Source organism: Dermacentor albipictus, chromosome 5 (genome assembly GCF_038994185.2).
Source record: "Dermacentor albipictus isolate Rhodes 1998 colony chromosome 5, USDA_Dalb.pri_finalv2, whole genome shotgun sequence".
Classification (NCBI taxonomy): domain Eukaryota; kingdom Metazoa; phylum Arthropoda; class Arachnida; order Ixodida; family Ixodidae; genus Dermacentor; species Dermacentor albipictus.
Window position 1 is genome coordinate 128,694,120 of NC_091825.1, and position 14,227 is coordinate 128,708,346.

Below are 14,227 nucleotides of genomic sequence, written 5' to 3' on the forward strand. Positions count from 1 at the left end.
GACCACATCGCGAGCTAAGATGGCACAGTTAACCATTACGTGGCAAAAAGTGATTGTGGTATGCACGAACCGGTAGTCATATGGCTTTAGCGGTCAGCCAACACATTAGGTTCTAAGGTGACCGGGCCAAGAATTTGTCACTACTGTGTTTCAAGCAGGTATGTAATAACAAGGTTTTACCAAATTTGACTGCTGTTGATTGGTTTGAAAGGTTTGTGGCTCGCTTAGACATGCACCATGAGTGACTCGAGCTCTTCACTTTGCTTACCTCAGTGGCACACGACCAGCGTCGAAATTCTTCATGTAATGCGACACCTCCATGTCATCGTGCACATAGCCTTTGCCCGTGCTGCCAAAGGTTTCAATGGCGTACACTTCACCTTCCTGCAATGCAAGAACAACGTATTATAGACTTGTGATTCATTTGGCACAGAGTTCGGAATGAAATAATACAGCACGTAAAGGCTAACTGCAACGAAATCTTACTTGGCTAAATTTGTTATAAATGAGAAATATATACCACTGAGCCAATCTTGGCAAAGCTGCAAAGATGGTAATTGTAGTTTTTTTTCTTAGCGGCATTTACACAATACCTCAGCAGACGATGTGTGCACTTGGTGGCATCGCTATGACATACATCCCAGCATGCCATGTCCGAGAAATATTTTAGCGCCCTGCGGGGACACAGGGCATTCAAGCTAGCTCATGCACCCACGCCTGGAGAAGCACAGAGACCAATTAGAGCATGTGATAGCCCAAGCTTCTCAGCGGCAAAAGGACTCGTCACGGCACCTCGTGGCCACCGCAGTATCTACGCTATGTAGCAGTGTGGCGTACGAGGTTGCACGAATGCACCATTGCAATCTCAGAGGTTGTGCTGCGGAGCTGCACATTAGGTCATGCTTCACTGTCAGCAAGTAGTAATGGCTGTGTTATTATTTTTTCTTTTGTTCTTTCAATGCCAAAAACTAGTTGTTATGTGAGCTTCTCGTGATGTTTCTGCTCGTAGTTCACACATTAAATTTTGTGTGGAGGCTCCTCAATAACTAGATTATCTTAAACAAGGCTTTTTACGGGGTCCAACTCTTTGTTGCAGTTGGACTTTTAGGAAGATCAAATGGGATATCTGCAAGCAGAATGCTAGCTTGACTGACTGAGATACAGCTGACTTTTGTGATTATGCGAATTCATTCAACTCGCCTTTTAATTCAACCTCATTCCTAAGTTCTAAAGGGTCTATACATGTTACAGAAATCACAATTTTGCAAGTACTACTGTATCTGCAATGTTGAATTGTCAAAGAAACACTGTGTCAGCTTTGGCTACAGAGGTGTACATTTCATTGAGGTCCAAGTGTGAATAATTTAATTATAATAAGCATTCTATAGACATTGGCACTTACAAACACAAAAGTAGCATGAATGGTACTGAGTCTCACTGTGTGCGGGCGCTCGACTTTCACGCATCCCCTGATGTTTACCCCACACGGTGCTGCCTGTGCCTCCTGTAATCCTGCTTCTCTGTATAGCTAAGTGCCACCGGCAGGGGGTGTGGTTCCAGATTAGCATGAGAGATGGCGTGAGTGTTGCACTACTGACGCCACCTAATGGCGGGGTTACTCAGGGGCAAAAATTAGTACCTCTTGGCCTGTTCCCCTTTGGCTTGGGGTCGGCTAGCTGCGTGGACGTTTTGTGCGCTCACCGGCTGTTCACGCAACGGAATGGACAAACACGATCGTTCGAACGCATTCGAATGCAGAAGTGAACGCATTTGCACAGGGGCATGCAGGCATGCGGCTCGTGCAACCAGGCACGCGCAAGAGAGAGAGAGGTCAGTGGAGAAGTGCAATAGTGAACTGCTGCTTGTACGCAGCTTCACAGCTGCGTGTGACAATGAGAAAGACCAGCATTACTCTACGACGCATTCAATGTGGGGACACGGGAGTCTTGAACTGCCAGGGCGAACGAGTGCCAAACTCGGAGGAAAGTGATGCATTCGGCCTGAGACGGCTGGGTATCTTTGGCTTTGGAGACGAATCTGATTCATTATATCCATTGGCAGGGCAATTTTACTTCATTAAAATAAGGTTTTAAATACATGGATCTCTATCGAGGATTTCAAGGGGAATTTCATTTACTTTATTATATCCTGTTTCACTATAACAAGGTTCGAGTGCACCTTCACTACACCCGATATTTGTTATTTCCATACGCGCTGGTATATTGGCAAAGAAAAAAAAGATCACGATCAGGACTACATGAAAGGAATGCACAGTTTAACCTCGCAATAATGAAATCAGCGGGAAAGGCGAAAAAATTCGCCTTTACCAGAATTTTGCTGTTGCAAAATGAGACAGCACAGATAGGTCATGCATTGAGAAATGAAACTTTACTGTCGAAATTCCATGAGTCTACTTTGGCAAGCTTTGCTTGAGGATATAGAACCTCACTGCCGGCAGTACAAAGTGCATCGCATACTTCGATCAGAAGTGGCAGCACTGCCGTGGAGCAGTATTCTCGGTAGATCGATTTTAGAGATACGATCACTTTTGTGAGCTATTGCGTAACTCGGCACCGGCCGTAAAGCAACAGCGCTCCACGCATGCAGTACACCCGAAGGCAGTCGATCAAAAATACAGCCCCTTTGTGCAAATCCCCATCCAGCGCCGAATCTGCACACAATGCCCGTCGGGTGGCACCAAAACCAGCGTTCCCGGACGATCGTTCCATCACGGCTCGATGCGTGGCACTCCATGCTGCGACCGCCATCTCAAGTGCTATAAAGAATTCCACATTGGTGGGAGGTGGATTTACTTGTTTTTGCTGCATTTTTCTCGCTGAGGCGCACATTCTGCACTGCACTAGGTGTGCAAAAACCGTTGTTACATGTTGGTAGCAACATGCTGCCGCTTTAATTGGGCGATCGACAATCAAGATGGCGGCTTCCGGCACTTGGTTTTTTTGTTAACAAAAATGGCGGTGGCCACGGAAGTGTAATATGGTGGTATTTTACGCAATTTTAGAACGAAGCAATCACATTTGAGCACATTTTAGAGGCTGCTAGCCGTGCACGAGTAGGTAATATGCACGGTAATGTTCCAGCTAATTTCGTTGATGCGGGATTGTAGTACAGCAACATTTCGTTGTCAGGAGGTACAAAATGCATTGAATCCTATAGGTGTTCGCAGGGGATGATACGAAAATATTTCGTTGCTGCGAGAACTTCGTAGTCACGGGATTTCGTTATCGCGGGTTTCGACTGCACTATATCTACATGTGTAAGGCCTTCACCTGCACTTTGGGAAGCAAGAACTTGAGAAAAAAAAAGTTTCACTAAATGGTATAGCATTGTACAGGTTAATTTCCACAAGTCACCCCTAGATAGCCTTAGCTGTTCTGCCATCTCTGTATCCTGCATTCTGCACCAAATTGCAACTTTGGCCACCAACTCTGATGAAGCAGCACTGGTTAGGCCTAGCAGGCAGATGTGGTGGGTGGCAGGCTGTTACGAGAAGTTTACCCTCAAAATGTTTGTACCAATAGACCACACAGGCAATCAGGCGTATGATCATCTACAGGGACTGGACTAACAGTTACATGCATGATGTGGAGTTTGGGTTCACAGGCAATTGTCTGCAACTACTATGACTGCTTACCAAGTTCTGTGTGTGCTTGTTAGACAGAACGATGCAAGTTAGCATGTAGTCATAAAGCCAATAAAGCTCTGAACAGAACTGGCGAAACACACCTTAAACTGACAGTGTCATCGAGTCAAGGTCATGTGCGCGGTATCTGCATGACGACCTGTGACTCACGTAGAGCGGCACAATAAGTGAACGAGATATGAACCTGCAGTTTAGACCATGCCAAAATTTCAAGTAAATTTTATTTTAGTGTAGCCCAACCCTGGGCAAAATCTGCAAATTAATTTTCATTCTGCTGGTGATCCGAGATACAGTCGAACCCACTTACAATGATCCCAGATAGAACAATCTATCGGTTATAACGACCACATCTCAATGCATTTACGGCTTCCTGACCCTGCCTCTTTAAGCTGCTTCCACATATAACAAATGTCTTTACAGTGAAGCTGTCAAGAGCTAACTTCGGCGTCGTCACCTTCTTCCACACCTGGTTCGTTCGTGCCCTTTGGCACTACTGGGGTCGTGCCAGTGCTCCCGAATTCGTCATCATCACTAATTAATGAATTAACTGATTACTTAATTAATTGTTAAACACAAAGACGTAACCAATTTTACAGTGAAGCTGTTAAGGCTAGTTCCCCCAGGATCGTGTCCATGTGTAGACACAAAACTCCTCATACATGGGCCAATCCCGAAGATAGTGCGATGCCAGGCCGACCTGCAGCGGAGGTGAAGCAGGCATTCAGCACTCCCCGTACGTGGGCCGATCTTGAAGTGCAATACCGGGCCGAGCCGGGGCCGAGGTGAAGAAGGCGTTAAGCGCTCTCCATACGTTGGCTGATCCCATAGAGAGTGCAATGCCGGCCCGACCCGTGGCAGAGGCGAAGCAGGTGTTAGGCCTTCCCATATGTGGGTCGATACCGAAGACAGTCAAACCCGACTACATTGAATCCATTTGCATCGAATTATCCTGTGTGTAGAACAATTTCTGAACACGGTATAGTCACTATGAGTACATATAGCAAAAATTCCACTTACATCGAACAAAAAATAGCAGCGACTCCCAATACAGTCCACGCTCGTTACAACACACCTTGTACAATATACTTTCAGATATAATGGACCATATCTCAGCCTTAGCTGGTTCTACCCATTTTATTAATGCAAAAGGTTTGCTTTTAACGGGCCGTGCTACAACAGGCTATCGGCTACAGCGGACGAAATTAGCGGCAATTTTTTTTCAAAATCGGTCGCATAAAACGTACTTCTGCCGTGTCGACACGGCCTGGTAACTGACTTACAAAGGTCAGCTGACGACCGCGGCTCAATATCATGCACGCGAGGGGGGAAGGCGGAGCAGAAATGCAGCGCACAGCAGCGCTATGTATGTCGTCTTCGCAGTCCTTGTTCTTCGCGCTGTACGTTATTTTTGAGCACCGTTTTCTTTCGGACATTTCTAAGATCCTTTCACGGAGGGAGGGGGGGGGGGGGAGGGAGGGAGGCGGGAGAGAGGGGAGTTCTACTGGGCTGCTGCTTATGGCGGGGCTGCCGTATCTTTAAAGTGATTTGTGATGTGAACAAAGTGCTCGGCCGCATGGGCGCTGTATCTTGAAAGTGATCTGCGATGAATATGTTATGAATATGCTTACGAGTGCGAGTTGTACTTCTGTATGAAAGAATGAGGTGCGCGATAATGTAAAGGACTTTTTTAAGTTGCGGCAAACGGGTACGCGTTGAGGGCATGTTAGAATTGAGTAAATACAGTAAATAAGTGCGAACTATCGAATGTCCAAAAGAACGAATGTATCTAAAAAAGGTTTTTTCCCTTATGTTTTAAGAACCCTGTGCAAGCAATAAGTGGTTAATTCGTTGCTGCTCACACTTTTGCTTATGTGCAACAAAGTACGCCGGTATTTCTGCCAGTTTATTGCTGTCGCTGTACGCCAATACAAGGACTGCAAAGGCTCGAACCCACATGTGAAGCCTCCGGAGCAACGGCACATCATCATTATGATGTGCCGGTGGGAGAAATTGCTCAATTATTTCGCCATCGTTCATGTTCAGCACACAACACTATGCTGTCGATGTCTGTAAAGTCTTCAAATGCAGTGGCGGCAGGAATCAGCACACCGCAGCCTAGCAGGTCATCAATGACGTCTGCGTTTGAGCACGTTGTGGTAGATGGCAGGTGCAGGCTCTTCAGTTGTGGAGTCATTCAGACTGCAACTCGAGACTCATTCTGAGTCGGACTGTGAGGGCAGTGCTGGTGCCATTTGACGCGGCATGTCGATAAGTTCACGCGAAAGATTTCTTGGAGCCAGCAGGGCGCTGTCTGGAATGCAAACTAAACAAACAAGTACAGAATAGCGGAACGGTGTCCGAAAGGTGAACTCAACAAACTGAACGGCGGGAGCAAGCCATATGCTGGGTTGCCAGAATAGGATGTGATGATCGTATGTTGAGGCGACCTGTAATTCAGGCAAAGCATGCAAGATCGACATTTGCTGTTAAATCTTTGAGGCATAGTGCTGCGACCAAGGCAAGGCCTCAGGGATTACCATTTCACCTGTAATATCTGAGGCCACACTTGATATCTTCTCGAGGTTGCCAGAGGAGATAATGTCGGCTGAGTCAGCACATGCTACAGCCACGGATGGAGTCCAGATAATAGAATGTAGAGCTGGCGGCTGGTGGAAATGTCGATAATCTTTACACATTAAGTCTATGGGGCCATTGGCAGTGCCACGAAGCTGTCCGAATTACCGAGCATGTCCGGATTATCGGGGTCCAATTTATTGATCAGCGACTGTACAGTGCAGTCCACTTATAACGATACCACCCATATAACGATATATCGATTATAACGATGGGTCGACATGAGAGTGTCATTTTATGCATTAGGTCTATGGGGAAAAAAAACACTTATAATGATAGGTTATTCACCGCATATCGGATCTAACGATCAAAATTTTGCCGTCTGGATGGCCTTTTCGGTGCAAAATAATCGTAATATTTGCATTGCTTAGTTCCCTGAAACGAACGATGTCAAGACGAGGCGATGTTTACCTCCGTAAGTTCGTATCTGCCGCCATTACCATGCTGCGTGTCCCAACGTTACTAGGAGTGTCCCGCCCCGCCTGCGCACCGGAGAGTACCTGAGTAGGTGCAGCGCGCCACAAGATGGCGCTAGCTGCTTCATGCACGTCAGCCACAGTCGCTCAGAAAGAGAAAGAACAACAAAAAAGCGACAAGCAAAGCGGCGTGGTGGCGCCCATCCCGCACTTAGTCCCTCTCTCTCACGATAGCAGGCTGACACCACCGAAGCAGCGTGCAACCAATGGTACAACCCAGTTCGAAGATGGCGCCGACAAAGCGAAAAGCTGTGTCGCTTGACACGAAGATGGATATTTTGCAGGACTCTCGACGCGGCTTCAAGGTGAGCACCCTCGTGAAGAAGTATGAGCTCGCCCAGTCGACGATGTCAACCACCTTGAAAACTGGGAGCACCGCGATTGTGAATGCAGGAGCTATCAGCGGCCATGCCAATCAGCGGAAAAGGGTTAGAGACCCTTTGTTGCTGATGTTGAAGAGGCGCTTTACCAGTGGTTCATCATAACCCGCGCGCATAATGTGCCTATTAGTGGGCCAATGCCACCAAAGCGAAAAACTTCGCTTTTCTTCTGGGACGCCCAAATTTTGAGCCTGAGGGAGGCTGGATTCAGCGTTTTAAAGTGCGGCACGGAATCGTTTACAAAAAATGTGGTAGGGGAAGCGGCGTCTTTGGACACAGAGGCAAAGCAGCAGTGGCTGCAGACAAAGCTGCCCGGCGTGCTGGAGCGCTACACGGAGAAGCACATATATAATTGCGACGAAACTGCTCTGTTTTTTCAGATGTTGCCGTCGAAGACTCACGCTTTTAAAGGAGATCTATGCCCCAGCAGGAAGCACTCGAAACTTAGGGTGACCGTGTTGCTGTGCGTTAGCATGGACGGGAGTCAACCTCTCAGGCCTTCATGATCGGGCGATCAAAAAAGCCAACGTGCTTTAAGAATCAGACCATCCCAGTCCGCTATCGCAGCAATAAGAAGGCGTGGATGACCCGTGATCCGTTCGAAGAATGGCTGCTCGAGTTCGACATTATAATTGAAGGCCAAGGAAGAGAAGTAGTGTTGCTACTTGACAACTGTAGCGCACACAGCGTTAACCCAAGCCAACATCTGTCGAATTGATGTTTCTGCCTCCGAATACTACTACAGGCCTGCAGCCGTTGGACGCCGGCGTGATCGCAAACCTTGATGTCCTGTATCGGCAACGCATGCTGGAGTGGCTAATTTTAACCATTGACCGCGCAGCTCCTGGCACGTCGGATCATGCAGACCCTGACCTGAATATCAGCCTTTTGAAAGCCGTGCGCTTTGTTTATGGTGCATGGTATGAAGTAAAGCAGTCAACCATATACAACTGCTTCAAAAAGGCGGGCTTTGTGCGTCAGGACGAACTTCCCCAACCCACTGAGAGCAACACGGTGGAAGCCGCTGACATAACCGAGCTATGGGAGCTCGTTCCTACTGGTGACACAGGTGGTGCATCGATGGAGGAGTTTTTGACTGCAGACAGTGCTGCCTCGTTCTGCGATGAGGTCACCGACGAGGCGATCGCCGAAGATGTGCCGTATCGACAGACGGCAAAGTTGTGCGACGGTGGCGAAGGCAGCAGCGACAGTGACGAGATTGACAGTGGCTCCTTGACACCGACCACGATGTCCACGCAAAGTGCACTGTCGTCGATCGACTCCTTAATTGATTTTATGCATGCTAAAGGATTGCCGGCAGTGTTCACGTAGCAACACTTCATTTGGGCCTAGTTGGTACATACTTCTGAACTAAACGTAACAGCGCAAACATATAAGACGAGCCACAAAAAGAAAGACACGACACACACTGGCGCTGACTAACAACTTCTTTTTTCCTTCCATCGTCGATGCATTTATATACCTAGGCCACATAATCGCGCAGGCGCACAGAATGCATTACTGACGTCAGCCATCTTATCATATACGCAAACGTATGAAATCAAATTCTGATTGGTGCAGGGACAACGATGTGTCACTGATGCAATTATTTCCTTGTCTTTTTATGTGATAGGCCTCTAAGGCAAGCCGCGCATGTTCATTCTTGCTTTTTCCAAGGATAATTGTCCGATCAAGTCGCGCCTCACAATTGCTGCAAGAGTTTATATGCGCAACCAGGTGCGCTCCTTTATCTACATTTTTGTTTACTTTTGGCGCATGTTCCCTGAGTCGCTCATTGACGCAACGCCCTGTCTGGCCAACGTATGTCTTACCACAAGAGAGTGGAATGCCATAAACCACGCCGACAGCGCACGACACGTATGAGGCATCATGCCGGATTTGGCATCCTCCTCTGTTCTCTCCACAGGTGCGGGAACATAGCTTTGAAAGCTTGTTTGGCGCAGAAATTGCCAAAGGTACGCCATGCCTGCAAGCAACTTTCTTGAGTTGATGGGTCACCTTATGTATATAAGGGACCACCGCAGGCCTACGCGTTTCACGTTCGGCGGCCGGCCTTCTTGTGGTTTTATTTCTCTGGATCAGAGCTTCAACCACTGCAGTCAAGAGCGACATAGGGAACCCAGCTGCCAAAAGTCGGCTGATCTGATTGTCAAAACTTTCTTGCATCTTGTGTACACACGACCTCTTAAGTGCCAATTCTATACATGACGACGCAATACCTCTTTTCACAATCTTCGAGTGCGCAGACCTGAAGGACAATAGTTCCTTTTTCGCACGGGGTTGATAGGCCCAACACACATGGCGTTCACAGAATTCAAGCTTCAGTTCCAAGAACTGCAATACATTGTTTTGTGGACTCTCGTGGGTAAACGTAAGACCTTGTCCATGTATCTTAAAATCTTCTAAAACATTATTGATCGTATCCTGGTAGGACGAGTCAAGCGATAAAAATACCAAAAAATCATCGACATATCTAAAAACTTTTAAAACTTTCCGCTCAATAAAAGCATGGTCTAAAGAATGATCCACACTTTCAGTGGGAAATTTTTTAAGTCTTTTAGAATATTACCTTAGAGCTACTTTTATTGTTTTTAATGACCAACCGTATTTACAACGGAATGGTATTTGTATTGGATCATGTGTTGCTCCCGTCCTTGTGGATATTTTTTTGTCTAGTGTGGATCATTCTTTAGACCATGCTTTTATTGAGCGGAAAGTTTTAAAAGTTTTTAGATATGTCGATGATTTTTTGGTATTTTTATCGCTTGACTCGTCCTACCAGGATACGATCAATAATGTTTTAGAAGATTTTAAGATACATGGACAAGGTCTTACGTTTACCCACGAGAGTCCACAAAACAATGTATTGCAGTTCTTGGAACTGAAGCTTGAATTCTGTGAACGCCATGTGTGTTGGGCCTATCAACCCCGTGCGAAAAAGGAACTATTGTCCTTCAGGTCTGCGCACTCGAAGATTGTGAAAAGAGGTATTGCGTCGTCATGTATAGAATTGGCACTTAAGAGGTCGTGTGTACACAAGATGCAAGAAAGTTTTGACAATCAGATCAGCCGACTTTTGGCAGCTGGGTTCCCTATGTCGCTCTTGACTGCAGTGGTTGAAGCTCTGATCCAGAGAAATAAAACCACAAGAAGGCCGGCCGCCGAACGTGAAACGCGTAGGCCTGCGGTGGTCCCTTATATACATAAGGTGACCCATCAACTCAAGAAAGTTGCTTGCAGGCATGGCGTACCTTTGGCAATTTCTGCGCCAAACAAGCTTTCAAAGCTATGTTCCCGCACCTGCGGAGAGAACAGAGGAGGATGCCAAATCCGGCATGATGCCTCATACGTGTCGTGCGCTGTCGGCGTGGTTTATGGCATTCCACTCTCTTGTGGTAAGACATACGTTGGCCAGACAGGGCGTTGCGTCAATGAGCGACTCAGGGAACATGCGCAAAAAGTAAACAAAAATGTAGATAAAGGAGCGCACCTGGTTGCGCATATAAACTCTTGCAGCAATTGTGAGGCGCGACTTGATCGGACAATTATCCTTGGAAAAAGCAAGAATGAACATGCGCGGCTTGCCTTAGAGGCCTATCACATAAAAAGACAAGGAAATAATTGCATCAGTGACACATCGTTGTCCCTGCACCAATCAGAATTTGATTTCATACGTTTGCGTATATGATAAGATGGCTGACGTCAGTAATGCATTCTGTGCGCCTGCGTGATTATGTGGCCTAGGTATATAAATGCATCGACGATGGAAGGAAAAAAGAAGTTGTTAGTCAGCGCCAGTGTTTGTCGTGTCTTTCTTTTTGTGGCTCGTCTTATATGTTTGCGCTGTTACGTTTAATTCACGTAGCAGCTCACCGCGGTTGAGAAGCTGAAGCTGCCGCAAAAGCAAGTGCAGATTTCGGACTACAGTCGCCGACCGATTTTCCGGACTCCGAAAATTCGGACATGCCCGATTATTCGGTCAGCTTCGCGGCGCCGCCATTGTCCCCATAGACCATAATGTATAACAACTGCCGAAAATTCGGACACCTTGCAACCTCTCGTCTGATTTTTCGGACGCTCCTTGAGCCAACTCGGTCGAGAGCTCCATGCACCGACTCTGACCGGTGCATGGTTCGACTTGCTGAACGCCATTTTCGTTTTGAACGGAGCTTCCGTGCTGCCCCACGAAGTGGCGCTACTGGAAATCCCCGCTCATCATCATCGTTTCTGCCTGGTTAGGTAAAGCAGAGTGGCTCTGCAGCAGTTCCGGTTTCAGCTTAGTAAGCCATGTCAAGACAATCCAGCGGCTGATTTGTTTCTTCGCGCAAGACGCTGCGAGCAGGCCGCGTTTATCGTTTGTGCGACTGGTGTCGGCGCGGTGGTGTTTGCTTTGTGTGCTGTGTCGAGGTTTCGGTGATCCAACGCGGCATACGTAAACATCGCGTCAAGGGTCTAATGGCGCCGACAGTGCCCGCGCAGACTGCGCTGGGGAATGCCGGCAAGCGGGTGCCGGGAGGCCTAAGATTTGTCGCCTTCCGATGTGCTCCCTACTGACGCGGAAAATGTTCTGCGGAGACCTGCGCAGTGGTTGCATTGCGATTCCGGACACCGTCTCATTTGACAGTTTCACAGGTGCTGACACTGCTGTACTGACATGCGCAGAGCTCGACGACGGCAAGATCATTCGTCAGGTTTCTGCTGAACCGCCGGACGATGACCGAGTCGGAAGATGACGCACCATGTGCTACGCTGCCGTCGCATGCGGAGCGTGTACAAGCAGTGACTGTGCTTTCAGCCGCTAATAGTGACCGTACGACCCTCTCCGAGATTCAGGCTTATCTGATTGCGCGTAAACGGAACAGCGTGCAACGGCGCATTCACGATTTCTTCCAAGCCTACTGCCGAGCCCGAATAAGTGCGTGGAAATAAAGGATTTCATTTTTTTTTTCTTAATCTGCTTTTTCGGACACCTGTTTATTCGGACATTTTCGCAGTCCCCGTGAGGTCCGAATAAACGGTCGGCGACTGTATTTCGGCGCGCCTAACCCTTGACACGGTCATTGGTGCTAGAAATAAAGTTTGTTTTTCACAGCCTACTTTCTACATCATCTATTCTTTAGAGCAAGTAGCGAATTCGAGTTCGGAGCTGCAAAGGTATGTTCCGCGTTTTTTTTTTTTTATATTTAACTGCAGTCCAGATATAGCGATCATCGGTTATAACGATCATATTTTTCGTCTTTCTCAATATCGTTATAAGTGGACTGCACTGTACGTCCTTCCACCATGGGAAGAACGATCGCTCACTTGTCCTGTAGATATTCACACTACCCAAGTTGGCGAGAATGGAGCACCACAAGCTGCCACCACAAAATGTTGCAAAGGGTCGGCGGTTACTATGCCATTATCAGGAGATCCCGATTCGGGGATGCTTCCTTTACGCATTGCCCATTGCTGATAACGGCTTGTGGTGTCGTTTTACCTTCCGAACATTGCATTTCTTTTTCCCAAGCGCCATAGATAACACAGTTTGTGGCTCTTATGTGGCTGATGTGCAGTCGTAATGCTGAGACCACGATGTTCAAGACCTTCAGAGAATGGCAGCATGCCGCAATAGTTTCCGAAGTTTACGCTTCCGGTTGTGGTCTCCGTCTCATGCTGCTCTACCGGGAGTCCCCTAGACCACCGCATTGGTCCAAGGATTTGAGCATCTCAAGGGGGATGATCAAGTCAGCCGCGTGTATTGCGTGTGCCTGAAGCGGATGCTCGTTCGGTCTCCACTGGGAGTGAGACAGAGCGCCACAAGGAGAAGGCCCAGAGTACAAGGAAGGCGTTTATTTGACGACTACCTTGGAGTTGACTGTTACACCCTACCAGTGTGGCATGCGCATGAGTCGAAGTTCCCACAAATCAAAGGGTGGCACAACAGTATTAGAAAATGCTGTAACACGCCGCTATATGGGATCATCCAATGGCCATGATACCAGGGCAACGTTCCTTTACATCGGTATAGCCTCCGAAGGCGACCTGGTGCAATAGAACCGCGCAGGTAAGTGAGCCGCATTTCTTTGGCATAGCCTCCAGAACAGAAGCAGCGAATAGGTGTCCACCCGCCTCGGGTTGAGAACTTTCGGCAAGGCCGGCCAACAAAAGGGGTGATCGGGGGGAATCTGAATACAGTATGCACTGTTTTGCCATCCAAGAGCTTCTCCCTGTGCCTCCGCCCCCCGGACAGACCAATTGGATGAGCCCCTGGTCCGTTTGGGGTCAGACAGCAGCAAGTGCTTTATGGTATTGCTGCTGTGTGGCGGCCTCAGAGAAAAGAGAGAGGGAAAGTGCTAAGCCCGCGTGAGCCAAGATGTGGCCCCTATGCTCAAAACAAAATGGACAACTGCAATCCCCAACACGGTCCACTAGAACAATTTGCTCTCTTGTGTAGAATTCAGTAATGTCCCGCTGCTAGGAAAATATATCACAAGCTCTGGAATGAAAAAAAAATGGCGGCTACACTTGCAGTTGCAAAATGACAAGTGATTGGAACCAGCTGCTGTTTTTAAAGAGCTACACGATGCCACATTTCATGCTTTAGACGGGCATTTCTAAAGAAAATTTGCAGCTAGGTGCAAGAATGCACCTGGAGCAAAAATGACACTGAAAATCTGTTTTCGGACCAAAGTGCTGCCCAATTGTAACTGCTGACGCATCCAGTAAAACCAATAAAAAATACTAAAAAAATATGTGTTGCAGTTTTCGCACAAAAGTATTCATTGGAATAGAAAATCATTAGACAGCTATACGAAGTAAGGCTAGTAGTCTTATCGACAGTATAAGTTGCAATAAACACTCGCTTACTAAGTATACTAATAAGCATGATGTGACGCACGCATATGCAAACATGAGCAGATCTCACTCGATGACAGTGCACTCGCTGTCAAAATGCTGGTGTGATGAATGGCAGAAGTGGCGATGAGGAGCACTACAGTGAGGAGCACTCTGGATGAATGTTGACTACCAAATGTTCTTTGACATGAACTGATATCTAGGTACGCAGGCGT

At 47.4% G+C, this 14,227-nt stretch overlaps 1 protein-coding gene across 1 annotated transcript in view; it reads right to left on the bottom strand.

Annotated features, from left to right (window-relative positions):
- The window catches only part of und (methionyl aminopeptidase und), a 38,815-nt gene that overhangs the window by 5,848 nt on the left and 18,740 nt on the right, over positions 1-14,227 (bottom strand). Inside the window, exon 11 of the mRNA XM_065437682.1 lies at positions 269-384. Coding sequence (XP_065293754.1) covers positions 269-384 — 116 coding nt within the window. The remainder of the gene's footprint in view (positions 1-268; positions 385-14,227) is intronic.